Source organism: Culex quinquefasciatus, chromosome 2, assembly GCF_015732765.1.
Source record: "Culex quinquefasciatus strain JHB chromosome 2, VPISU_Cqui_1.0_pri_paternal, whole genome shotgun sequence".
NCBI classification, from domain to species: domain Eukaryota; kingdom Metazoa; phylum Arthropoda; class Insecta; order Diptera; family Culicidae; genus Culex; species Culex quinquefasciatus.
The window spans coordinates 64,442,422-64,470,311 of record NC_051862.1 but is presented as its reverse complement, the minus strand read 5'-3'; the positions used below and the strand labels follow the sequence as shown (position 1 = coordinate 64,470,311).

At 42.3% G+C, this 27,890-nt stretch overlaps 2 protein-coding genes across 2 annotated transcripts; both read right to left on the bottom strand.

The window, feature by feature from the left end:
• Positions 1–1,751: 1,751 nt before the first annotated feature.
• On the bottom strand, positions 1,752–4,715 carry LOC119766037. Its single transcript, XM_038250389.1, has one exon. The coding sequence runs from the start codon at positions 4,713–4,715 to the stop codon at positions 1,752–1,754; it is 2,964 nt and encodes a 987-aa protein (XP_038106317.1).
• Positions 4,716–16,178: 11,463 nt separating this feature from the next.
• On the bottom strand, positions 16,179–17,313 carry LOC6043170 (nephrocan). The gene is made up of 2 exons (XM_001856829.2): positions 17,206–17,313; positions 16,179–17,148 (listed from the first exon to the last, which is right to left on the bottom strand). Exons 1-2 carry the CDS (start codon positions 17,229–17,231, stop codon positions 16,293–16,295), a joined length of 882 nt encoding a protein of 293 aa, XP_001856874.2. The 5' UTR covers positions 17,232–17,313; the 3' UTR covers positions 16,179–16,292.
• Between the last annotated feature and the right edge of the window lie 10,577 nt (positions 17,314–27,890).

Sequence of the window (27,890 nt, the reverse complement as noted above, 5' to 3'; positions counted from 1 at the left end):
CCGCGGCTTTTAAAGCCCCATTAGCGAGCATAATTTATGACCATTCCGATATTCAAGCGCGCACAGCGGCGTCGTCGTTTTGTTTGCTTGCCTTTGGACTGGACCACCGCGCAGACCAAAATCCGTCCATCAGTCATCGCCGGGAAGTTCCCACAGTTGAGCGATGGGTAGTATGGCCCGGTTTACGCCAAGATTTGGAATAAGGATTTGATTACAATCCAATGTTTTTAACATCAGTCCGACCGCAATATTCAGGATTTTTGAAAAACGATTTTTGCAGCAAGTATGATCGTTACTTTTAGAAAATATATAGAAAATAACACTAAAACTGTTATCGCCGGGATATTTTATCATAAATTTCACTTCGGATAAAACTGATTGTAAAGAATTGGTAGAGGTAAGCAAAAGAGACGACTAATGATGTACTGTGGTACGCGCGGCTGGTGCTACCCCGCGCGTACTAATTCTCGCCTGTTTAGGTGGCAGTTCTGAAGTCGCTCTTTCTCTCTAATTTAACTTTTCTCTGTGGTCCCACTCTCACCAAATTAACCCTCCCAGCTTACTGCGATCGGTGGCGCGAAGATGCACCGATCTGATCCATGTATGTTGCATGTAGTTTTGTAGTAATTAGATCCAAATAAAGTGTCCGTTGAAGAAGATCGTTCCGTGTACGAGTAGAGCAAATAAAGTTCGTTTTGTTTCTACGCTCGCGTTTCAATTTGTCCGGAACTCTCCAGAGTGATCCGGCCCATCCGGTTCTGTACACTGATCTACAAAAAAAAATCATAAATGACTACGCAGGCTCAACTCGAGGAGAAGCTTGAACTTTGGGGTCCCAAGAAATTCGTTTAATTTGTTTTTTTCAAAAATATTAAGACAGAGCCAGTTGGTTTATCTCCAAAATTTGTATAGAGAATTAGGGTCATTCTTTGCTCTTGCACTTATTCTCCATACAAACTTTAGAGAAAAACCATTCGGTCCAATCTAATGATATTTTAAAAGTGTAAAGTGTAGGTTTTCCTAAAATGTTTGATTAACTTGTGTTTAACTTGTGTTTAACATTAAAACATCCAAATTTTAAAATAGTAATCATTTGTTAGAATCCTGCTATTTCCTCTAAGATATAAATAACGATGAAATTGGCGAAAATTCATATTCAAACTGATAATACTACACAGAAAAAAAATCATGGCAATATTACATCTGGGAAAGAGTACATCTTTAATGTCAGAAAAAAGGTGTAATTTTACCTCTGGAAATGTGTAATTTTACCACTTTTCTGGTGTAATGTCACTTTTTCAATCTAAAATGAGGTTACAAATCACAGCTTCCAAATTTACATTATTTTTTACTGTGTATTTTTTTGCTCTGAACGAAGAGTACTGATTAGATGGTGACTGTTCGGGCCGGCACGTTGGCCCCACGGAAAAAGGCGGAATGTTCAAGGGTGGACTGTATGTTGGATCCGATGGCCGTGGGTGTGATGAAGAAAACACTCGGACTTCTTAAAACACTACTTTAATTAACTATTTAACTTAAAAGCGTGTGAACTCTTCCGAGGGTGAAAAGGAACTGGTACCGCAAAATGGCGGTTTTTTCTCTCGTCGTCGTCGTCGTCGTCGTCGGTCGTCGTTCGTGTTTCGTTCGTGGCTCGTCGCGGCAACGTCGCGCCGTTGCGCGCGAAAAACGTTTCGCAGGGTTGCGCTCGATCGCAGCAAGCTGGTTGCGGCAGGCGAGCAGGGCTGTCAAATTTACGCAGCCAGTCTAGCCGCCAACATCCTCCCCCCTGGCTGGGACGAAGACGCAGCAGTTTTTTCGGGTTCGTTGTCCAGGATCGGCAAGACGGACAGCTTTGAAGTCGGTCGTCGGATGACGGTTCCACCGACCTTCACGTCCGCAGTGCGCACAAGACCGTCCGGTCCAGGGTAAGTTTGCGTCACGATTCCCATTTTCCACTCAAGCGGCGGCGCGTTCTTCTCCTCCAGCAGGACCACCATTTGAGGGCGGACGTTCGGCATCTCCTTCCGGTTCTTTCCTCTTGGCTGGAGGGTCGTCAGGTAGTCCCGTCGCCAAGCTCTCCAGAAGTGCTCTCGCAAGAGCTGCAGGTGCTGCCACTTGGACAGCCGGTTTGTCGGTGTTCCCTCGTACGCCGGTTCCGGAATTGCCGTCAGCGGACGGCCGCTCAAAAAGTGTCCCGGCGTCAGGACTTCCGGATCCGCAGGGTCGGTTGACGTTGCGAAAAGCGGCCTTGAGTTGAGCACGGCCTCGACCTCCGCAAGCACGGTCGCGTACTGCTCGAAGGTAAGCTGTGCGTTCTTGAGGATCCTCTTCAGGTGGTACTTCGTGCTCTTTACAGCGGCCTCCCAAAGGCCACCGAAGTTCGGCGCGCCGGGAGGGATGAACGACCAGGTGATCTCCTTGGGCTGGCAGTACATCTGGACCCGGTCGGTGAAGGTGCGTTCGTTGAAGAGGACGTACAGCTCGTGAAGTTCTGTCTTGGCCCCCTTGAAGTTTGTACCGTTATCCGAGTGGATTCGGCGAGGCACGCCGCGTCGGCTGACGAAGCGTTGGAGGGCGGCCAGGAATGCCTCGGTCGTGAGGTCCGAAACAAGTTCGAGGTGGATCGCCTTGGTCACCATGCAAACAAAGACGGCAAAGTATGCCTTGACGATCTGTGGCTTCCGGGTTCCTACCTTCACAGAAATCGGTCCGGCGTAGTCCACGCCGACCTCGTCAAACGGAAGGTTCTCGGTCACACGGCAGGACGGCAGTCTCCCCATCAGCTGGCTCGTACTGCGTGGCTTCGCGCGGAAGCACGTCACGCAGCTTCTCGTCTCGCTCCGAACTGTCGACCGTCCGTCGAGCAGCCAGAACTGTCTCCGCAGGATTGCGAGCAGGGACGACGGCCCCGCGTGCAGGTGCTCTTCATGGTAAGCCTTCACAATCAGGTTGGTAATTCGGTGCTTGGGCAGGATCAGCTGGTGCTTGGCTGCGAACGGCAGCTCGGAATGCTGTAGTCTTCCTCCAACTCGTAGGAGGCCTTCGTGTAGGAACGGCGTCAACCCTTGGAGACGCCCGGCCGTGTCGTTCTCGGCCACTTGCTGGATCTCTTGAGACAGCACGTCGTGCTGCACCACCTTCACGATCAGCTTCAGGGACGACCGCAGCTCAGGAACGGTGAGATGGCGTAGGCGAGTTCGTTCCGTGGGGTTCTTGATCCGGCAATTGTTCACGAAACGCAGCACGTACGCCATTATCCGCTGCAGCTTCCGAAATGAGCTGCAGTCCTCGAAGATCGGGAAGTCGGTCGTGTTGCAGGCCAGCAAGGTAACTAGCTTCACTGTTCTCAACTCTGGCAACTCACTGTCCGGTATCTCGATTGTAGGTTCCTCCTGGTACACGATGGATTCAAGAAACTCTGGTCCTTCCCACCACTTACCGCATTTCATCAGGGCGGCCGGAAACATGCCGCGAGAGATCAGGTCGGCCGGGTTGTCCTTGGAGCGAATGTATTTGAAAATGAAGCCGCTGGTCTCTTTCCGGATCTCCGCGACGCGGTTGCGCACGAACGTTTGTAGTTGGTCCAGCGGTTTCTTGATCCACGCAAGCACGACTTGGCTGTCGCACCACAGCACCACGTTTCGGAACGGGAGATTCAGCGCCGCGATGACTTTCACCACCAACCTCGAAAGCAGTCGAAGGGCAAGCAGTTCCAGTCGGTGGATGTCCAGTGGCTTGGTTGGCGCCACTTTCGATTTGCTGCAAAGCAGCCGCATCTTGCACTTGCCGTTCGGGAGAGGACTGCGAACGTAGGTCACCGCACCGTAGGCGACCTTGGAGGCGTCGCTGAATCCGTGAAGCTCCAGGCCCGGGTTGCCAGGCCCGATCACGTACCGAGGGATACGGATGTCGCGCACGTCGGGGAGTGCGCACTGGAATTGGTGCCACGTGTCCATCATTCCGCCTTCCAGCAGAACGTCCCACGATAGACCAGCGAGCCAGACTCGCTGCATCAGGATCTTGGCCTTGATGATGACCGGCGACAGGAGTCCCAGCACGTCGTAGAATTTGCCGATCTCCGAGAGGACACGGCGCTTGGTGGCATCTGCTTCAGCTTGGGTGACGGTGAAACGAAACTCGTCGTCTCCTGGACTCCAGTAGAGTCCCAGGGCCTTGACCACACCGCCGATCAATCCGTCCAGATCGATCAGCTTCTCTCGATCGCTTTCAGGTATGCGTTCCATCACCGCAGGTTCGTTGGAGGTCCACTTGTGGATAGGAAATCCGCCGCGACTGAGCAGGCCTTGCAGCTGCGTCAGACAGTCGAGCGCTTCTTTGGGGGAGCTCGCACCAGACAAGATATCGTCGACGTAGCAGGCCTCGCGTACAATCTTGGCAGCCAGCGGAAAATTTTCACCTTCGTCGTCGCAGAGCTGGACCAGACATCGCGTAGCAAGAAAGGGTGCGGACGCGGTTCCGTAGGTCACCGTGGTGAGTTCCAGGACACGGATGAACTCGGACGGATCGGCCCGCCAGAAGATTCGTTGGAAGCGAGTGTCGGACGGGGCCACGCGAATCTGGCGGTACATTTTCGAGAGGTCTGCGGTGAAGGCGACAGGGTGCTTTCGAAAGGCGAGAAGGATCGAGAAGAGATCATTCTGGACAGTGCCTCCGACCTGAAGGGCTTCGTTCAGGGACACGTTCGTGGGGGACATCTTTGCAGATGCGTCGAAGACGACCCTCAACTTCGTCGTGGAGCTCGAGGGGCGCAGGATAGCGTGATGGGGCATGTAGTAGCGGCTCGTATTCGGTAAGTCGTCGGCCTCTTCAACCGACTTGCAGTGCCCCAGTTCTTCGTATTCCCTAATGAACTCACCGTATTGCAGTTTCAAGGCAGGATCTCGGGCGAGTCGTCGCTCCAGCGACAGGAAGCGCCGCAGAGCGAGGCTGCGGTTGTCGTCGAGCTTGGCTACGACTGGACGAAATGGCAAGCGTACCTCGTACCTGCCAGTTGGATCCCGCTTGTGGGTGGACGCGAAGAACGCCTCGCATTCTTCTTGCTCGGTGGAGACCGCTGGGGCACTGTCGATGTCCTCGACCTGCCAGAATCTCTGGATCGCTTCGTTGATGTCGTCGAGTGTGGCAGTGTGCGTGTACTGCGGGCTTGGGACGGTGTCTCCAACTTCTCCGGCGATGACCCAGCCGAGGTGAGTCTCGCGCAGCTCCGGTAGATTGCCAGCTAACTCCATTTGTCCCGATTTTAGCAACCGGAAGAACATTGCGACCCCCAGCAGCATGTCGATGCGGTCAGGCTTGTGGAATGCTGGGTCGGCCAGCTGGACGCCGACAGGAATCGGCCACTCGTTGATGTCAACTGGCACAGCTGGAACCATCCCGGTCACTTTCGGCACGATCAGGCACTCGACGTTGACGGAGAAGTTGCTGACTCGGGACTTGAGCTCGACCGTGACAGACTCCTTGGCGTAGGTCTTCACGGCCCCGATGCCGCAGATCGGGACGTTGGCAGCAACTCGTTGTAGCTTTAAGTGATCGGCCATAGTGAGCGTAATAAAGTTCACTTGGGAACCGTTATCGAGGAGGACGCGACAGGGCACGGGTTGGCCCTGGCCGTCGAGCAGGTTGACGACCGCGGTGAGCAGCATCACGGTCTTCACCGTCTGGGTGTGGTTGCAGGTCGCTTGGCTGGACGTCTGCTGAGATGTGCCAGCGGGTTGGACCACTGGCGGCTGGTTCACTTGTGGGGCCACACTCTGGGGAGTGGCCGGCTTCTGCGCAGGTTCTTGCTGTTCTCGTGGTTCGTGCAGCGTTGTGTGATGTCTCCTTTGACACTTACCGCAGGCGTACTTGGACGAGCACCGCTTCGTTGAGTGTCCTGGCCGCAGGCAGTTGTAGCACAGGTTCTTCTCCCTCGCCTTGTCCTTTCGCTGGGCCACCGTGTATCCGAGGAACGTTGAGCATCGAAACGTTTGGTGTGCCTCGGCGCAGATCTCGCACCGGAATTCCGGCTGCGACGGTGTTGTGGCCGCGTTGGCTCGCTGAGACGGCTTGTTGGCGGAGGGCTTGGCTGGTTTTCGCTGCTTCGGTACCGACTTGTTCGTGGCCTCCCACCGTTCCAGAACGGAGACTCGGTCCTTCAGGAACTGGATGGCCGCTTCGTACTTCGGGAGTTCCCCACGCTTGATGGTCGCCTCCCACTGCTTGTAGGTTCCTTCGTCCAGCGCGTGTGCCAAGATGTAAACGGCGATCTGCTCGGACACTCCGGAGAACTCCTGGCCCAGGAACTTGAGGTTCTCGACGTGTCCAGTGAAGTTGTCCAGCAGGGATCTCAAGTCCGCGTGGCTCTCCTCTTCCAACTTCTGCACTCCCAGCAGACCGCCGATGTGGAGATCGACCATCCGCCGCTTGTCTTCGAACCGCTCTTCCAGCAGTTCCCAGGCTCGCTCGTAATTGCCATCCTGGATGGTCTTTTCGTCGATGGAACCTGCAGCTTCTCCGATCAAGGCTTGTTCAAGGTGGTAGAGCTTGATCCTGGCCGGTTCGTTCGACTTGTCCACGACGTCCTTAAACATTACCTTGAATCTGTCCCAGGACTCGTACTTGCCGTCGAACTTTGGGATGATTCTGGGCAGGGGTTGCGAGATGATCACCGGTTGGGGCCTGGCTGGTTGGAGTGCCGTGGATGGCCCTACAGCGACAGCGGGTGCGAGGTCATCCGCTCATCGCTCGAGAGTTCTGGAGACCTGATCGTGCAGCTTCCTGAACTCCTTCCTCTTTGCGTCGTGTGGATCTCGAGTCTTGGAGTCCGTCAGGAGGACAATTCGCTGGTGGAGGTTACCGAAGTCATTGTTGATCCGCTCCAGGTTCTTTAGATGCGAGCGGACATCCGAAGCCGTGCGATCAGCTCGTGCCCAACCAGCGAGTTCCGTCTGGAGCTCCTCGAGGGTGTCCATCTCCTGGTTCCGGAGGTGGATCAGGCCGTCCAACTCATCTTCTTCCGTCTGCTTCTTCGCCGGGGTTCGTTGAACTTTCGGCGGCATTTTTCACTTAAACTTCACACTTGTTCTTTTTTCACTTTGTTTGAACACTCGCGACGGGAAATGAGGCCGGTTGCCTCCGTCGGAATATCGCGAATGTTCGGGAATCGAGACCGTGTCGTCTCGCACTTGTCACTCGCGGCTACGTCTCTCTCACCGGAGTTGGATTGCACGGGAACTGTCCGTTTTGCACTCGAGGCCTTTGCCTCCTTCTTTTCACCGGGCTTCTTCACCACATCCACGCCGGATGTCCAAATTCGGGTCGATTGGACCAATGTTCGGGCCGGCACGTTGGCCCCACGGAAAAAGGCGGAATGTTCAAGGGTGGACTGTATGTTGGATCCGATGGCCGTGGGTGTGATGAAGAAAACACTCGGACTTCTTAAAACACTACTTTAATTAACTATTTAACTTAAAAGCGTGTGAACTCTTCCGAGGGTGAAAAGGAACTGGTACCGCAAAATGGCGGTTTTTTCTCTCGTCGTCGTCGTCGTCGTCATCGGTCGTCGTTCGTGTTTCGTTCGTGGCTCGTCGCGGCAACGTCGCGCCGTTGCGCGCGAAAAACGTTTCGCAGGGTTGCGCTCGATCGCAGCAAGCTGGTTGCGGCAGGCGAGCAGGGCTGTCAAATTTACGCAGCCAGTCTAGCCGCCAACAGTGACGAACGGAAATTTCCAGGACAAATTTCCCGAGAAATTGACTATTTTTTAGCCTCCCGATTCCCGGGAAATTTGGTCGAGGCTCCCGAGATTTTTGATACTTATAAATATTGAAGTAAAAAAATAAAAATACAATCAGCGACAAAAGAAGAATTAGATTGCATTTTCAGAAATCAAATAAATAACAATTTTTTGAGTTCGATGCTACCAATGCTTCTTTGATTTTCCAATTCAGTAGGTGAGCAACTCTCTACGAGTCGCCTGATTTTGACCTTTTTTTTGGATTTTTTTTTTTGGCTCAAACTTTGTCAGGATCTTCCCTATGACTAAAGAAGCTATTTCTGCCCATAATTGAAAATTCGGCTATTATGCCAAATCAAGTATTCCGAGAAAAGCGCGTTTTAGTGTTTGTCACAAAATCTCCGTCAAGGCAATTTCCCATAAGAGTGGCATATTAGCCGTTTGGTTTTTCGCATCGGCAGCCAAGTCTAAACATTATTTCAGTGAAATTCAAATTCCAGAAGGTGCGTTAGAACATCCCCTACCACCTGGTGCTAATATCTCGTTTTTGCCAAAAGTGGATATTAGCCGTTTTTTCAATGATGGGCAGATTTTGTGTCATTGGTTTACCCATTCCAGTCACCATACAATTTTGGTAGCTGTCAATACAAAAAATCGTAAGTAAATATTCGAAAATCTATCTATAACTTTTGAAGAAATTTTCTGATCAATTTAGTGTCTTCGGCAAATATTGATGTTGACTTTTTAGAAAAAAGAGGCACACGAAAAAAAAAATTTACCGATTTTTCATTAAACTGTTTTTTTTACAAACACTCGATTGCCTAAAATCCGTTATTTTTATTTTAGAGATTTTTATATATGTTTAGGGGACCAAAAACCGCAACCAATTAGGGTCCCCATTTTGAGGATTTTCGAAAATAATAGTGATTTTTGGAAAAATGGAAGTTTCATACATGCATTATTTTTTACTTCTTTTTTGTGAGTTTAAATTTGCAATCGCAAAGTATTTCACAGATTTTTTGATACACGGCTCCATTTACAAGAAATAGCCACCGAAAGTTTGATTTCAACGAAATATTAGCAGCTTTTCGATTTTACAAAATAGTGACCATGAGTGACCATTTCAGATTTTTTTTTTTTTTTTGAGAAGTACAGAAAATTTTCTACAAAATTGTCCAAGAAACATTGAAGATTGGACCTCTGGTTATTGAGATACAGAAAAAAATCATGACTAGCATTTCAAAAGGGCGTAATATTGAATATTTAGCCCTTTTCATTAAATCGAGTCTTTGTAAAAGAAGTAAATAAAAAAAGCTGCAATTTTTTTCGTGTGCCTATTTATTTTCTGAACAGGTTCAACAATACCTTCAACTTTGCCGAAAACACCAAATTGATCAGAAAATGCATTGAAAAGTTATAGATTTTCGAATATTTACGTACTATTTTTGTATAAACAGCTGCCAAAATTGTATGGAGACTTTTATGAGTGAACCAATGACACAAAATAGCTTCTTTGGTAATAGGTAAGACCCAGACAAAGCTTGAGCAAAATAAAAAAAATCATATACAATCTATTTCCGGCTTTGGTAGAGAATTACTCAGTTGTAAAATCAAACTTGTAAAAAACCAAAATATTTAATTGATGATACGAATACCAAGTTTAGGAACCTAAAAATTTCCAAAAAATTAGCAATGTCAAAACAACCAAGGTAGCTGAAGAAGTAGACTTATCTTCTTCAAGGTAATTTTCAAATTTAATTTCAGATAAATTTGTGTTTCGAATAGACATAATGTTTAGGAACGCCAATTGTTTATATTTAAACTTTTGTTTTGGAAAAGAATAACCAAATAACAAGTTAAAGTCTTCTACGAACAACTACAACGCAGACAGATTCATTTAACTCAGAAAAATCATTCAGTGAGAACTTAAAAAAAATATTGAAAAAGCTTGTTGAAACAAGGAGAACATTCCACAAAGTTATTGAAATTTTGATACTAAATTATTATTGAAATTCTTTGGAATGTTTGTCAACATATAAAAAAAATTACCAAAACAGCTTAAAATCCCGGGTAATCCCAAGAAATTGCAGAATTCAATCCTCGATTCCCGGAAAATTAAATATCTAGTCCTGATTTTCGGTTCAATGATCGGTTATTACTCGCTCGGTGACAATCAAATCGTTTCACGGTTTAGTTCACAAGCAGTGAGCGATTTGGTCGATCAATATTTTGATATTTATATCAAATACATGCATTTTAAAGTAAAATGCTCTAAATTCCTATATTAAAGACTATCTCCATTCAGAATCAGTCATGATTTATTCCAGTTGACGGTACTTATATTTTGAAAAGCTTTTAGTATTAGCAGAACATTTTTTTTTCTTGGATTTGTTACATAGCTTTTTTGAATATTTTAATAGCACTTCATTCATTCTTTATTTTTAAAAGAAGCTATTTTGGAGTCATTGGCAGATAAAAAAAAACAAAATAAATTAAAATATGTTGGTTTTGTAAAAAAGAGTGTTTTGAAAATTATTGATGATGCACTTAAAAATACAAAAAAAAATCTTTTTGCAAATCTTAAATCCATTTCTAATCGTAATGATTTTATTTTATTACTGCCAAAACTGTGTTAGTCGTCATATTGATTTGATATTATTTTTTCTCTTTTTCATCAAACTGTGTCGTGTTTTTTCGTTTCTTTGACGAAAATGTATGACACCGTACTACACTTAATTTGACTGTTTCAAATCACCAGAAAACCATCAGAAAAAAAAACCGCGAGGGTGAAGCCCTCCTCTTCTTCTTCTTGCTAGTTGACGACGGGATGGGAAAAGTAGAAACAAACTCTTTAATCCACGTCGGCTTGCCTGCCGCAAATTCCACACTCTCCGGGCCGGGCTTCCTGATGAGTTTGTCTTATGCAATACGCGCGCGCGTGGACTAGACCACCGCCGTTACGGTTTTAGTATATATACTTATAACTTGGCTAGCGAGAGAGAGCGCTGATTCATCGCAAAATTTTATACACTTTTTCGGGATGGTTTTCCGGCAGCACTAAGTAAGCACTTATGGGATCCAGTCGCAGCAGCAGCTGCTTTGCCCCGGTGAATGTTCGACTTGGACTGGGTGGATGTTTACTTTGGCGATGGAAACGAACTTTGATGAGCGGTATTATTATTATTGTGGGAACATTTTCGAACTTGTGTAGTGTGGGGTTTGCGTAAATGCGTGTGTTGTTTATTAGTTGCTGGATGATGTTTTGATAGAATGTGTCCAGATTTTGGAAAACATGTCACATTTGTGGTTTCACATTTCGAAATATTTCTTCAGTTTAATCTTACGGTTGATTTTGCATTGCATATTTACAAAGAAATTCATTTAATTTAATAGTTATTTTAGAATTTTATTAGAATAAGAATAAGTTTTCTAAAAACTCTCGCCAAATGTCCCCGTTACACCCATCAACTGAACTTTGATAAGATCAATGACAACTGCGTAACTGACAAGCCATCATCGAAAGAATAGGTGAAAAAATGTGGTAGTCACACGCGTTCAAATGCTTTCGCGTTGTTTACCTTTGGCCAATGCCGTAGCAAACACCATATAAAACTGCATTTTATGTAAATATTAGCATATCCATAGCAGCAGCAGACTCAGAGGGGTTAGCCCCAGATAATGAACGTTAAAGGTGGACTAGAAAAAAAAAACGACAAAACCACTTCAACAGAGCGCAACAACTGGTCTGGCTTTTTGAAGTAGCGTGTGCTGTTTAGTGGAGATATAGTTTTTGCCCTCGAGGAAAGTAAAATCTATCCGTTTTTTTGGGCTATAAAAGGTGCACAGATGAAGATAAGACACAGCGTACCACACACTCGGGTCAGACATCCATCTGTCATACGGCGGCGGTTGGACGGAAACGGTCGTCACGCTTTCGCAGGATTTGGAACTAATGACTTGAGATGGTTTTTTTTCTCGGTGAGTTTAAAACTGTTACTGAAGCTAATAGCTGTCGCAAATCGATTATCGTCGGTAAACACTTTGGTGATCTTATGCAAGCTTTTGCATAATCCTTTAAATTGTTTGTCTTAAAGATTGACATAAATCATTTAAACTTCCTTGTCAAAACATAACATTAGCTATCTTGACAGCAAATCATCAGTTTCCACAATCTGCTTCCGAAAGAACTAACCAACATTTTCCTTCAACCCCTCCGTAGCAAGAAGCGAAGAAAACTATTGTTTTTCAACTTTTCTCCAAGTTTGGTTGTACAGAACTAGCAAGCTGTTACGACGAACTCGACGACGTGCGATAGTAATTTTCACCTTTTCACGTTTTGTCAGGGTAATAAAATGTATCACGCCCACAAACCTCGGTAGTGTGCATTATGAATGAAGTTTGCTAATGGGTGAGCTTCCAAAACTTCCACAAAGGCTTTTCTTTCCCGAGCAGGTGGGAATAACTCAAGAATAACAAGTTTTGCAACGATTTAATAACTCATGATAACACGAGAAGATCCAAACCTGTTAAACCAAGATCTCTACACGTTATTGAAATGCCCAGATTAGCTGTTATAATAACTCAGATAATTGCAGGGAAATCGTACTGAAAATAACTGTTATTGTTTTATCTTGCAATAACAAACCAATAACAAAAAATCAAAGCAAACGGATAACAAAACATGATTGAAATCAAATTAAATGGTATTAGATTTTATTGAAAAATTTCAATTAATGACAAACTTTGTTATGATAACACAATTTGTTTTTACTTAAGGGGTTACATATATGTAGAAAATCACAAAATTTCATATTGGATAACATTTATTAAATCCACTATAAAGATGATTTTCAATCGTTCCTGAATGTTTCATGAAGATTTTTCATAATTAAACGGAGTAAGAGAAGATTTAAGTTTGAATTTTTACCATGCGCAAAGCAAACTGTCAAACTTTGTGAGCGTTATTCTCTGAACATCGAGTTGATTTACGGGTGCCACGATATCTCGAGATGGGATGGACCAATTTGTCAGAAATTTGGGGTGAACACTTTCAAGACATATTCCGTGTGCATGACGAAGCCCGATTTTGAAAATTTGCTTTTTAAAAAATTACAAAAATCAAAAACTGACGATTTTTTATTTGAATCAAAAAAATATTTTTATCTCTTTTTATAATAAACATTTTGGAAATCGGCTTTCGTCATGAACAAACAACCGGTTTACCGAGTCTTCACCAACATTTTGATCCGATTTGGTCAAATCAGTGTTGAGATATCGTGGCACCCGTTTTTTGAAACTGCTAACTTCAAATAGCTATATCTCGGTAATGATACAACCAAATGTCTTCAAATTTGTTTTGTTAATAGATGAAAATGTATATTTTAGTGCCCTGAAAACAGATTTAAAAAAAGTGTATGATCCTTCCAACTTCTGACATTTTTGCCGATTTACATGTATGTATGGGACAAGAAGATTTCAATAACAGGATTTGGGATGATTGCCGATTTGTTATTGAAATGGTATTCTCCCTGTTATTCCCACCTGCCCGGGTTGTTATTTGATAAATGTAGGGGAGGGGGGTGCGTGGCCGAATGGTTACGCTGTTCGCTTTGTAAGCGGATGATTCTGGGTTCGATTCCCATCTGCTCCAACCTTCCATCGGATGAGGAAGTAAAATGTCGGTCCCGGCCTTGGTTGTTGTTAGGCCGTTAAGTCATTCCAGGTGTAGGAGTCATCTCCATGCCATAAGTACAAACAACACACCAAACCAAGCCTACTCCGGTGGAATCGCTGGCGTCGGTTAGACTCGCAATCCAAAGGTCGTCAGTTCAAACACTGGGGTGGAAGGTTCCTTGGAGTAGAAAGAGGTTTGGGTGCTCTCTCCATTCAAGCCTTCAGACTCCTAGGTTCGAGCAGAAACTTGCAATAGAGACCACAAAAGACCCGGGGGTCGTTAATGTGGATGGTTTGATTTTTTTTTTTTTTTTGAGGAGAGGGGGGGTTAGACGGCCACCCCACTGTTTTAATAAGTACACTAATGAATATTACTAAAATGTTTAGCAATACTGTTCCTCATGCTAAATAATGCATATAATGCATTTAAAAAAAACCTTTGCCAAACATATTGTTTGAAATAGTATTAAAAATAGCTCAAAATAAACAAATAATTTTTGAACTTGAAACTGGATGTTTTTTTCATAAATTACAACTTAGGCATTTTTGTTAGATAACAATATGTTTTCCTGTCTTCAAATATTTGTTCACGTTAAATTGAAGTTTTCCCTAGTTTATGTCCCTCGGAAATGTTTAAAAAATGCGATGAGCTATTTGCAAAAAATGTTTAAAAAAATAATTTATTTGGGGGCAAGACGGCTACCTGTATTTTGTAAATTTTATTTGATACAGTCATCCCACATATTCGGAACACCCACAAATTCGGAACACTTTTGTGGTAATTTGTAAATAACATGGCAAATGCAGCTTTTCTGTCGACTCTACTATTTTTAGGACCCCATTGGACATTCTCTTGCTATTACACTACTAAAAGTAGTACTTTTTGAACAAAAAACCTCATTTCAAGACTATTTTATCCAGAGCAGCAAAACTCTGCCTCCAAATTGCCTGTTCCATAATTGTGGGATGTTATTGTGCCTCCCACAATTGTGGAACACCTGAATTTAACTGATTATTCACAAAAAAAAGTTATCAGACCATTCATAAAACATAACTAAGCTTGAGTTTCGTTGGTTTCAGTGCGTGAAGTCATTATGTTGTAAAAATTATGTACTCATGGAGAGAACCAAAGTTTGTTTACATCCGTAAGAAAAAAGTGTTTCGAATTAGTGGATTTCAAGGGTCAAAGTTTTTCTTCAAAAACTTGATATAAAAGTTAAATTTTGCAGTTGTTCGATACAGCATTCGGAAGATCGCAAAAAAGCTTTCAAATGAAGGTAAAAGCGAACCATTAAGTTCATTTATCAAATTGCTATGATTTTTTGAACATTGGCCGATCTGTAAACTGTTCCGAATATGAGGGATGACTGTACAGGTTATATTTTTGACTATTAAGACATATTTGTAGATAGGGAAAAGCATTTTCAATAAAACTATCTATTTTTAATCAAAATGCTGTTAACTACCGTTTCGACAACATTCTTTACTGTGATATAACAAAACTCATGAATAGTATGAAATCCTACCAAACTTTTCATAAACATCGCTAATTTAATATTGTTTACATAATTTTGATTTACTTATTGTTATCGAAATACACTAACTAATTATTTTGCATCAAATTGTGCTTGTTTTGTAGTAAAAAATCTCAGTTTCATATCGCAATAATATGAAATTCACTTAGCCAAAATATGAAATTTGTAAACAGCATTTAACTTCACATTTGAAACTTGATTTTTTTTACCAAAATAGTTGTGATGTTCAGAAAAGTCTGTTCAACCAACCATGCAGGTATTTGGGTGGATTTAGCAAAGTTATTAAGTTAATTTATAGCACTAACTGTCTTAACCCACATGGCTGGCCGTCTTACCCCGCGTATTGCATATATATACGATTTCAATAATTTTTTTAAAATTTCTGAAAAGTATTGAAAATTGGTTTTCAGACCAACTAATTTATGTCATTTCTATAATGAACTACTAGTAGAACAATATGTACGTAATTTGAGATCAAAATAAACTGTTGTGTAAATTTTATGAGACTTCTCCCTTAGGGTGGCCGTCTTACCCCCATCTCCCCTAGAATAGTGTTGGATTTCAAATACAGTTCAGACTCGATTATCCGAAGGCCTCTGAAAAATTTCACTTCGGATAATCGAATCACGAAAAAACAATTTTTTGCGTTGTCTTATTTTTGATTGTATGTAAGTATGACCCCTAAAATACGCTAAAGTGATTTAAAAATTTCAAATCCAAGATGGGTGACGAAATATTGAAAAAGTGCATTTTATCATTTAATAGGCAATCAACTATTCAAATTTGACTAAAATAGGGTCACTGAACTCGAATTTAATGTTCAAAACTTGAAAAAAATAAACAAAATTTTTTGTTCGTTATTCGATTATCCGAAGTCCCATACAAACCTTCAGATAATCGAAACTTCTAATAATCTATGTTTCGGATCATCGAGTCTGGACTGTAGTTTTGTTTTTCTTTTTCTAATAGAAATCAGCACTGCAAATAGTGGCACTACCTCATTGGAAATGGAACTTTAAAAAATAAATCGCATAGCATGATTCCTTAAACTCTTGCAAAAATCTTCGACAAGGTCAACCACACACAAAATCCTTCCAATCCGGATCACCTCCCAATGTCCATGTTTGAAAATCATAACCGCAAAACGCACACACACACTCACCGGACCCACCTTTCCTCACTCTGCGTGTGACACTAAGTAATGCGATTAATCAGGTGTGGTAAGAAGACACAAAAAATAACTTCGAATACCTCGTGTGTCTGTTTTTATTGCGGATTTTGCGTTGACAAATAAATATTAGCTACCTGTCCAAGGAAATCTGGCGCTTAACGTGATGATTGACGAGGACTTCCTACGAGCAGCAAATCGACTCAACGGCTTCCGTACAGTTGTGGGCGCCGAAGCTCATCGGCTTCACGTTGGTCTGGTGCAGCTGGGCGAGGGTGCTGTTCAGGTACGAGCATTCCCAGTTGTTCCCGTCCAGGTAGACGGTCTGCAGTCGGGGGAAGGAATTCTGCACCTCGCACATGCTGATGTAGACCAGCCGGTTGGTGGAGAGGTTCAGGTCCTGCAGGACGTTGAACTGCCACTGGCTGGCGTCCAGGATGGTGAGCTGGTTGTGGTCCAGGGCTAGGGAGGTGAGGCGGGGCAGGTGGAGCATGTCACCGGCGGCGGTTGTGATGATGCGGATTCGGTTGTGAGAGAGTTTTAGGGTGGCGAGTTCCTTGGCGGGATCCAGGATGGACAGGTCGATCTTGTCCAGGTAGTTGTTGCTGAGGTCTAGATCGCGCAGTTTGAAGAGACCTTTCAGGAAGTCGATCTGCTGGAGACGGTTGTGCTTCAGGACGAGGGATTTGAGGTTGTACATGGAGGTTGGGTCTACGATGAGCTCGGAGAGGTAGTTGTGGGAAGCGTCCAGGTTGATGAGGTGTTCCCACAGGATGAAAGATACCAGGGAAACGTTCTGGATTTCGAGGGACTGCACGTTGGTCAGCTTCTCGGCGAGTTCTTTGGTGACGGTGGTAACGATAGTGGACTCGTCTGGAAGTGGGTAGCTACCGAAGGCAAGATCATGGTGATCCGGGAATTCCCACTCAGAGACGTCCGTATACTCGGTGATCATGACGTTGTTGATCTCGCAGAACTTCATCCGCATCGTACTGCAGTTGAACTGCATCCCGTACGCTGAACTGGCGAATCCGAGGATCCTAAAACGGAAGAATCTTCGGTAACGATCTGGAACCACAGGACTCTCAACCTCTTACCATACAAACAGCTTCAAGTAATCCATATTGCACAACCCAGAACGGCGTCCGAACGTAGTGAAAGTTGCAACTGCAATGGAAATGCATCGCACTTTCGTTCTGCCTAAATAGTTGTCACAGGGAGGGCAAAATCTAGATTCTAGCGTGCAAATCTGAGTGCGGCGCTCACGCAAGATGGCCCGTCGGCATCTCCAACAAAGTGTGATCATCCAACGCTCGGCCTCCACAGAAGGAAACCGTTAATTGGTGCTAATCTAAAACCTCCATCGTCAAATTAGTTCAATCACGGTAAAAAGCGAGAGTCATGCGATAACAAGCTGTTAAGATTCCATTTCGAGCAACGCGCGGCGTAGATTGCTTCCTGGTGAAGTTGGTCACGGTCGTGTCGGGAATCATCTCTGTATGGAGTATTTTTTGGAGGCTCTCCTTAAAAGGAGTAACGCGCAAAAACTTGACGAACATAATCAGCAGTGTCTGGTGGTGGCGACGTGGAGCCCAGGAAGTGGTCAAACGGACCGTAAAATATGATAAATTAATGGCGATCGGTTCCTGTTGTCGCGGGGATGACGTTATCGTATCGCCAACGAATCTATACACCCAAAGTTAAAGAACGAGGGGATAGTCCTCACGAAAAGAAACGTGAGGAAAGTGCTATTTTGCGAGAGTATAGTCCTCTCGCGTGTTCATTCGTTCATTGGACAAATGACCGCCACTTAGTTACCGAACCATGGTGGCCCATACGGCAAAGGCACGGTTCAATATGCCGAAGGACTTGGGTTCGAGTCTCGGCACCGGTACTTTTTTTTTTTTGATAGATGAACTTTTTTTGAAGATGAACCATGAGTAAAGTACTCTCGGTAATTTCGGGATTTATCCTCTCCGTCCGCACACAGTACCATTTTACTACCGAATCGTGATCTTTATCCTCTCGTATGCCGATACCCAGTTCTGGGTGTACGTCTGACTTGCAGACCTCTCCCGGTTGTTCATTTGGTTACCAATTTGAGCGCCAATAAACGACATCCGAGCATTGTGGCCAACCTCGTGCGAACTTTGATCTTTTTCATTTGCCGTTTATTTTATGATCTGTTTTATTGAATTTCAAAACATTGTACTACCAGCTCTAAATCTCGCACAACACTGCGTGCAAATTTGTGCTCTGAAAGCGCACCATAACCATAGTAGTGTTGCCAACCGAAAGACGGACGCACACACAATTGGCATATAAAGCTGTCTTCATAAATTGTTATTGACTCTCTGTCAATAGAGCGATAAAACGCAGGCAGGCTGCTGGCAGTAGCAGCACGGGCATGTTCCAGCATTCCGTCGATGCAACTCAATTTGTTATTCAAAATCGAGACCCACGAATGTGGACGCGATCGCGATGGTCATGGGAAGGAAAGTGTGGTTGGAAAAATGCACACGGGGTTGTCTGCGAGGATACATGGAGTGAGATTTTGAGAATCTAACAAAAAATTTAAAAGGTAAAATTTTTTATTTAAACCGGCTCAGCTGATGTTAAAATTATTTTTGAAATTCCGTCGTGAAACTACTTACTTTTCCTGTCATTCTTGAACGACGAAATAGCCTACTTTTCTGTGTGTGTGTGTGTGTGTGTGTGTGTGTGGTCCAATCCAATACCCGCTAACCGGTAGCGAAATTATGGGAAAGTATAATTTGTATCAGATTGTGCATATGCCGAATGCTGATACAGCTTATCTCAGTCCCGGGTATTAGGTGGTGATAGCCCTCGCGCTGCTTCCAACGACCCATTTCAGAATGACAGAGCTCCTTGCGGTCCAATTCCGAGGTCGCTGGGCATTGTTCGGCCCCGCCTAAACATAGAAGCAAGCATCTGAAGGAAACTCGATCTATATTAGACTTCCAATCCCCTCAGGCAAATCAGGGATCAGCGCGTATTTAATAATATAAGAAGAAGAGATAACATGTTTCAACACTACACCCAACTGGCGGTCGCATGATTGTGATGCATGGCGGCATGAAAGTATATCAGAATCTGCATGAAAACTGTCCTCATGCATTTTTTGCGATATAGGGGTATGACATTTTTGCCCGTTACCGACAATTATCGACATTACCGACGGCTTTTTGGTTGTATTTCACCAAAAAAAACCTTAGCAGAACGAGGATTGAACCACTAACTTCTTGGTTATTGATCCGACACGCTACCACCGCGCCATGGACGCTTGATGAAAAGTGAGTGAAAGAGCACCAACATATGCTTCTCTTTGGAGTGTTGCTCGGGGACGGGCCAGCTTTATATGTGTTGGTGAGAACTGCAGATCGCTGAAATGTTTACACGCGGACAAAAATGATCTAGGGGCTTGCTGCAAAAAATGTTATAAAATATGACATTTTCTGCAGCAAATCCACTGTTGCAGATTTTGAGATATATTTTTCCTTTGGGTGTACGGATCAATTCACTGCTAGAGTGTAAACCTTCTGATGGCCGACTGCTTAGCGTCCCAGACCACCACCAATCCAAAGGTGTGAGTTCGCATCCCACCTGATTCATTTTAGTTTTTATTCATATTCAAATTCCTGATTCCAAATTTCAAAGGTACCGACCGGGATTTGATCCCTGAACCTTCTGCTTGGGAGACAGAAGCCGTAACCATTAAGCCACGGAGCCGGTTGAATGGGACGTGGTTCTCTGAATGGCTTTTTGCGAGATGAGAGCAGAGGACAACAATCATCTCAACGTTTCCACTTTACCCGGGCTAACGACCGGCAGTTCCAGTTCACGATGATTTCCCTTCATATGTTAAAAACCATTTATGATTTTGGCACATATTCCGTTTGTCAACGTTTCCTGTCATTACTGGCGGGAAAAATCTACGTGGAATCAGCTGTGCAGACCTCATGTGTGACAGGAATGCAGGTTGAGCGACTCCCACGGGCACGACGAAATAGCCTACTTTTCTGTACCAAAAATAAAAGAATCGAATAGCAACACTTTTCAAAATAAATGCTGAAAAGTTGTACTTTTCAGCACTGAAATGGGTGCTGAAAAGTTGAACTTTTCAGCATTTGTTTCGAAAAGTAACACTTTTCAACATTTTTGACTTATAATTTCACTCAATGGGTGTTTTTCAGAATTGCAAAAAAAAAGTTGTTTGGAACTCGTTGCAAAACTTGGTTTTTTCAGCACTCGACGTATTTATCCAACTCGGTGAACCTCGTTGGATAAATGTACGACTCGTGCTGAAAAAATCCTCTTTTTGCAACTTGTTGCATAAACTACTATTATCATTAATTTGTTATTATTTGGCGTCTCCCTTGTGGACCACCGATCAGTGAGGTACTCCTGGATATTAGCTCCTGAAAAGTGCTTTAAAAGTGCAAAAAATGCCTCACGGCAAGAAAAAGAGGCGGTCCTCACCAGCAGGATCGGCAGATTTGAAGAAGCTAAAGAATGCCGAAGCGCTACCTGCAAAGCCAGGCAGTTTGAGCAAGGACGCTCAAAATTCGTCTGGAAACCAGTTCGCTACTCTCCCTGTGGACGTGAGCGAGAAGGAAGAATTTGAACGACGGGAAAAGTTGCCACCCATTTTTGTGAAAACATCGTCATCGGATTCGGTGCGAAAGTGGCTGACCGGATTTATCAAATCTGGTGCTTTACGAGCTTCCATTCGCTTGTGTGCTGATGGACTCAAAATTCTGCTACCTACCAGAAAGGATTACAACTACGTTCGGGATTTTCTGAACAACACCAAGATTGAATACTACAGCCATGACGATCCAGGTAAACGCCCCATGAAACAGGTCCTCCGTGGCCTGTACGACATGGATGTGAGTGTGCTGAAAGAAGAGCTCAAAACTTTTAAGTTGAACGTGATCGAAGTCTTCAAGATGACGAGACACAACAAGGACATCAAATATCGTGATCAACTGTACCTGGTTCATCTCGAGAGAGGATCGACAACGCCGTCTGAGCTGAAAGCAGTTCGGGCAATTTTCAACATCATCGTGACTTGGGAACGTTATCGTCCAGTGCACCGTGACGTGACGCAGTGTTCGAACTGTTTGCAGTTTGGACATGGTGGAAGGAACTGTTTCATCAAGAGTCGTTGTGCAACCTGCGGAGGTGAGCATAAAACTCAAGCATGCGAAACAATCAACGAGAACATCGAAGCTAAATGCTTCAATTGCGGCGGCGACCATTCGACCAAGAATCGAAGCTGCCCAAAACGTGCTGAGTTTGTAAAAATTCGGCAGCAAGCGACGACGAGGCACCAACCAAATCGTCGCAAAACACCACCAGCATACACGGACGTGGATTTTCCTGCTTTGGCGTCACCTGTAGCGGGATCTGTTCGAGTGGTTCCAAATCTGCAGCCATTGCCGTTGAATCAGCGGCAAAAAGTTGCAGAGAATACAACACCTCCAGGCTTCAGTCAGCAACCGAGGGAAAACCAACCAGCATCAACGGATGAAGGCAGCAGTGACCTGTTTTCTCCACAAGAACTTCTGAACATTTTCATCGAGATGACAACAACACTGCGTGGGTGCAAAACTCGTGCGGAACAAGTAAGAACGCTTGGAGGATTTATCTTAAAATACAGTTCGTAGTTTACTCGTTCTAATGATTTTGAATATTTCAATGAATTTATTTTTTTAGTTTTAAGTTAGGATTAGTTGTTAAAGTGATTTTTTTTCTTTTTTACCCAAATGTATTCGATTAAATGCAATAATGTAAAACAATTTGAAGTAAATAAAATAAATGTTATCAGTTAATAATAAAACGAAAAATACAACAAAGATGAAGAGCATTAGGCCATACCACTTAGCATGTAAAAGAAATGTAATTATTATAAGAAAGTTCAATAAAGACATATTTAGTTAGTTTAGTTATTATTTGGCGTCATTGCACTATTTTAAAACAGCTTTTTTAAAATTAGGTCCAATTAAATAAAAACATTTCATTTTAGAATCTTATTGCCGTTCAACTTTTCAGCACTTGAATCGAAAAGTAATACTTTTCAATATTGTGTTGATTTGAACTGTGAATTGACATGGAAATTTCACTTAAAATTCCATTCAATGGATGTTTTTCGGAATTGCGATAAATATTGTATGCAACTCGTAGCAGAACATGATTTTTTTTAGCACTCGTCGTATTTATCCAACAACCTCGCTGGATAAATGTACGACTCCAGCTGAAAAAAAAATCATTTTGCAGGTTTTTGTGGTTTATTGATGGTCCCTAGTTACTAAACTTGATTTTTCAGCACTCGTCGTATCAATCCAATGTGGTAATTCTCGTAAAATTTACGAAAAAGCATCTTTTTGCATAAAAACCGTTTTAAAAAATACTCACTTTTTCATAATTACCAAAACTAACAGTGCTGGAAAGTTCATTACAGCTCTCATCTGAGTGCTGAAAAGCTCATTTTTTCTAGCCTGTATCGAAAGGTAATACATTTAGACACTGTTTGGCGGTTTGAGCTGACCAAACACATGGATTACTAAATTAAGTGGGAAAACAGAGGATTTACCGAAAAATCCTACTCAAAAACGATTTTCAGATTTGCGTAATTAAGCTCAGCTGATTTCAAATTTCAAGCAGATTTGCGCAAAAGGTATGTAAACTCGTTTCAAAATTTGATATTTTTTTCAGCACTTGTCGTATTTGTCTAACAGCAAACTGTGACTCAATTTATTTCAATTTATTTTCAAATATTTTTCAACTAGTAACGCTTGTCTATTTTCTTAGAAATGTGATGTAGTAAGTAGCACAACATCCATAAACTAATTTTGCATTGATACTAAAAAAATGCTTTGAATTTTTTTTATTATGAATTCAAATGTGCCTTCAATAGCCACCATGCCAAATTTTAGATTAAAATGCATTAAAATTGGAGGTTAAGTTCATAAAAAGTTAGAATATTGTTAAAAATTCTTTAGAAAAATTTCTTAAAAAGTCATTTTTGGTTGCCAATAAAACAACTTTTTAAGTAATCATAAAATATCTATTTACATCAACTATAAATAACATTTATTCTACAAAAACTGTCTGGAAATCCGAAGATATTTTTGATCTTATTTAAAAAGCCTTTAAAACTTCTAATACAAAAACAGATTTTACATGTTCAAAGTTGAAAATTATCCAAAAAATCTGAAACTCATCTTCATTTATCATTGACGCAATTCATTTTGATTAGGAAAAATCGAAAAAACGTAATATTGAATGTTTGGCCCTTTAAAATGTTAGTCTAGATTCAAAAAATATTGTTTTTGCAATTCCGTCGTGAAACTACTTACTTTTCCTGTCATTCTTGAACGACGAAATAGCCTACTTTTCTGTACCAAAAATAACGAAATCGAAAAGCAACACTTTTCAAAATAAATGCTGAAAAGTTCTACTTTTCAGCACCGAAATGGGTGCTGAAAAGTTGAACTTTTCAGCACTTGTTTCGAATAGTAACACTTTTCAACATTTTTTTGATTTAAACGATTTATTGACAAAATACATGAAAATTCTACTTAAAATTTCACTCAATGGGTGTTTTTCGAAATTGCAAAAAATGTTGTATGGAACTCGTTGCAAAACTTGATTTTTTCAGCACTCGTCGTATTTATCCAACTCGGTGAACCTCGTTGGATAAATGTACGACTCGTGCTGAAAAAATCCTCTTTTTGCAACTTGTTGCATAAACTACTATTTCACATTGAAAATCGGACCATTAGTTGCTGAGATATCAACATTAGAAAATGGTGGGTTGTTTGGATGAGACTTATAAAACTTCAATTTTTATGTTTCTTTTTCTTTAAGCCGCTGTTTTTCAGCAACCACAGATCTAATCTTCAACGTCTCATAGACAATTTCTTAGCAGGTTTTCAGAATTTTTCTAAAAATATATTTTTAGAAATGGTCGATCACTATTTTTAAAAATCGAAAAACTGCAAATATTTCGTTAAAATTAAACTTTCGGTGGCTACATCTTAAAAACGGAGCCCTTTATCAAAATAATTTTTATAGTACTTTTCGATTGCAAATTCAATTTTACATATAGAAAAAAAAATAGGTCAATTTTTTTTTGCTATGATATTTCCATTTTTACCAAAAAAAAACTCAAACGACGCGGGTTTTGGTCCCCTCAACATATCAAAAAATCTCTAAAATAAAAAAATACGTATTTTGGGAAATTGAGTTCTTATAAAAAAAAATAGATCGGCAATTTTTTTCCGTGCACCTATTTTTTTCTCAATAGTCCTCAACAATACCTACAACTTTGCCGAAGACACCAAAATGATCAGAAAATTCACTCAAAAATTACAGCTATTTAAATATTTACGTACCATTTTTGTATGGACAGCTGCCAAAATTGTATGGAGACTTGTAGGGGTGAACCAATGACACAAAATAGCTTCTTTGGTCATAGGGAAGGGCCCCACAGAGTTTAAGCCAAATAAAAAAATACAAAAAATTAAAATGGTCATAATCGGCCAATTTCGTAGAGAATTGCTCTATTTTGAATTGCATTTATCCTGTCTAGTTTTTTTTTTTCTGGATCACAGAAAAAATTTATGGTAATATTCATCAGGAAATGGTTTTTGTTTTGTGACAAAAAACTGTGTAATCTTACATCAGAAAATGATGAATTCGTCAGGTATTTTTTTTTTTTTTTTTTTTTGAGCCCTCCCTTTCCCACAAACACTACAATTCAATGGTTTTTAAAGTTTGAATTGAAGGCAAATATACCCCATCAAGTACAGCAATCAGACAGAACAACACAACCCTTCCAACCGGGAGTGAGAGAAAAAAAAAATGAGGAAAAATGACAACACTCACAGCTGTCACAATGACACGACACCGAGTTGGCAAAGTAATGTTTTGGAGGGATTCTCCGCAGCGTTGCTGAATTATTTCGCGATCTGTCGTGACTGGGGCTGCCACCATTAATCACTCCGTTTCGTTTTGGAGTGTGTATATGTGGTGTACAGATGGACCACGTGGGAAAGGTGGGAGAACGTGAAGTTGCGAAAAAAGTGTAAACAGTTGACGACTGGGAGACAGGTTATTCTTCCTCGGGTCTCCGATGGGATCAGTTACAAATTGCTACTTAAATAACACAATACCGTGCTGTTTCAGGAAATAATTGGCTTCGTTGCATAATTGGAAATGTTAAAAGTTGCCTCAGCTACACGTGCTCCACTTCAAAAAGGGATAAATATCAAAATGATAAATTATTTCACGCGCCGTGCTCGGCGTAACGTAAGTTTAGTTACAGTGTTTTACGCTGCTAATACAAGGTTGGTGGGGGGGAAGGCTCGCGCCATTACTCCGCTAGAAAACGGCTCTATTTCGAGTGCCGAGGATCGCGATTGTGATCGGGATTGAAACATAAATCGTGCGGTGAAACACAGAGCTCTGTAATTTGAACAGTCATGAAGTCGGGATACGATGAAAGCTGCAGATTTGCAAACTTAAGAGACCACCGGAGCGGGGAACTTGATGATTTTCACTCTTTTGGGAACCACTGCTAGGGAGCGGAAATTCCATTGCTACTCTGATGACTTTGAAAATATTCCAGTACGCAACAGCAGGACGCTCATTTAGCAAGACGCATTTTTTCCTAAATCATAGCCTACCTGAAAACAACTTGCGGGCACATGGCACATCACACGTGGTGATTACAGATTGTCAAGGGAAACAGTTTGGCCAATGTTTGACGGATCCAAATGCGCTGGACACCAACCACCCTTTGCGATCAGCAGAACTGGCAGTATTGCCAGTGCCGATTTATTATGCATCGACCAAACTGTTTCCTTTGACAATCTGTTGTTATGATGGTTTGAGTGAAGGCTTTATTTGTATTTCCAAATGATTTCATTTTTGAATCTAAAACTAAATTTTGACAAAATCAGTAAATTATATATATGAATGATAAGCGGAGAGGTTATGCATTCATGTAACATATCTCAGTTATTCAATAGGTTAGTCGATTGACAAGGGAATATCGTAACAAATATGAAATCCAGCATAAAAAATAGCGTGATATAATGGTAAAACCAAAAGTATATTTTTCATGTAAATTTGCAGGTACATAGTTTTTTTTTCTATCGAATTATAAGTGTTCTGTATTGGAGGCATTCGTAAACCAATTTGACTACTCAACAAAATATGAATCCGAATGTGGTATCCAAAAATTCCGTGTGTTAGAGGCCGTAATGCTTTTCCAGCGTGCAAAAAAGAAATGAGAGGAACCATGCGACGGTAGTATTTACATTGCTTTTCTGAGAGACCAATAATTTCAAATATTATTTCCAACAACATGAAATTTCTATAATACGCTTTGAAATTCAGAATACTTTCAAAAATCTTTGATAACTAAATTTGTATCATTCATGAAAATTTCATCAATATTATTTTGCATTGTGCTTGTAGTAAGTAAAAGGTGGAACTCGAAAACTTGAAAACTCAGATATGAAGAAGCAAAAAGTATTCTTCAACAATGCTTCACCCGCAGTAAATCAACGCCATCCGAGAGAATAAATAACACTATCTGGTAGTATAAAGGGACTGTAAACGGACACAAAGGATAAACCCAGAGATTTCCGAGAACTGAATTGTCATGGGTTCATTTTCGAAAAAAAATCACCTACACTCACAGGAAAAAAATGAATCAAAATCTGTCAAAGTGGATTTGCTACAAAAAATGTTACCTTTTATAACAGATTTTGCGACAAGCTCGTATAACAAGTACACCCAAACGGCGGTCGCATGATTGCAGTAATGGAATTCTAGCTCCCTTGCGAGAAAAATATCATCTCTCCAGTTCTCGCCGTGAGTCCCGAGCTGGCGAAAGCAACTAGCCGATTTCCCGTTCTCTCTCCCGCTCTCGAACGGGCTAGCTCACGAAAAAGAATTGTCCGCTCACGAGAAGTAAAACGAGTTGGCAACGAAGAAAAAAACAACATAACTATTGAAGTTACACCTCTTTACCATCGTGTCGTTCGCATTCATAAACCTGATAAAAAAATTGCTATCTTGGAACGAACCATCAACTTCTTGAATGTTAATCCGACACGCTACCAGCGCGCCATGGACGCTTGATGAATTTCGAGAGACAGAGCACCAAAATGTTCTTCTCTCTAAAGTGTTGCTCGGGGACGCACACATGTTGACGCTGACATGTTTACACATGGGTAAAATTGATATATGGGCTTGCTGCAGAAACTGTTATAAAATGTATAATTTTCTGCAGCAACTCCACTGTTGCAGATTTTGATATATATTTTTCCTTTGGGTGTAGTATTCAGTATGGGGAGGTGTGAAAACGAACTCAGCAAAGTGCGATTTTCATTTACAGTGCATGTATCAGTGACCTGCAGTTCTCACCATACGATCAACTTTTCATAGAGAAGAATATATTTGTGATCAGTCCATTTAATTTTATCAAGCGCTTCATGGATCGGTAGTAACGTGTTGTATTACCAATCAAGAAATTGTTGGTTCGATCCTCCTTTCAAGAAGTTTTTTGTTCAATGCAATCAGACAGCCGTCGGTAATGTCGATAATTTTCGGTAACATACAAAATTGTCATACCCCTATATCGCAAAAGATGCATGAAGACAGATTTCAAGCAAATTTTCATATCCTTTCTTGCATTTTTGCCGCCTATTGCTGCGACCACCGTATCAAAAACAAAAACAAAAAC

Excerpts from the sequence above, each read along its gene's own strand:
- LOC6043170 (XM_001856829.2), bottom strand. The coding sequence starts at position 17,231 with ATGGATTACTTGAAGCTGTTTGTATG. Across the intron at positions 17,149-17,205 it reads TACTTGAAGCTGTTTGTATG|GATCCTCGGATTCGCCAGTT; the intron begins GTAAGAGGTTGA and ends CTTCCGTTTTAG.
- LOC119766037 (XM_038250389.1), bottom strand. The coding sequence starts at position 4,715 with ATGTCCCCCACGAACGTGTCCCTGAACGAAGCCCTTCAGGTCGGAGGC.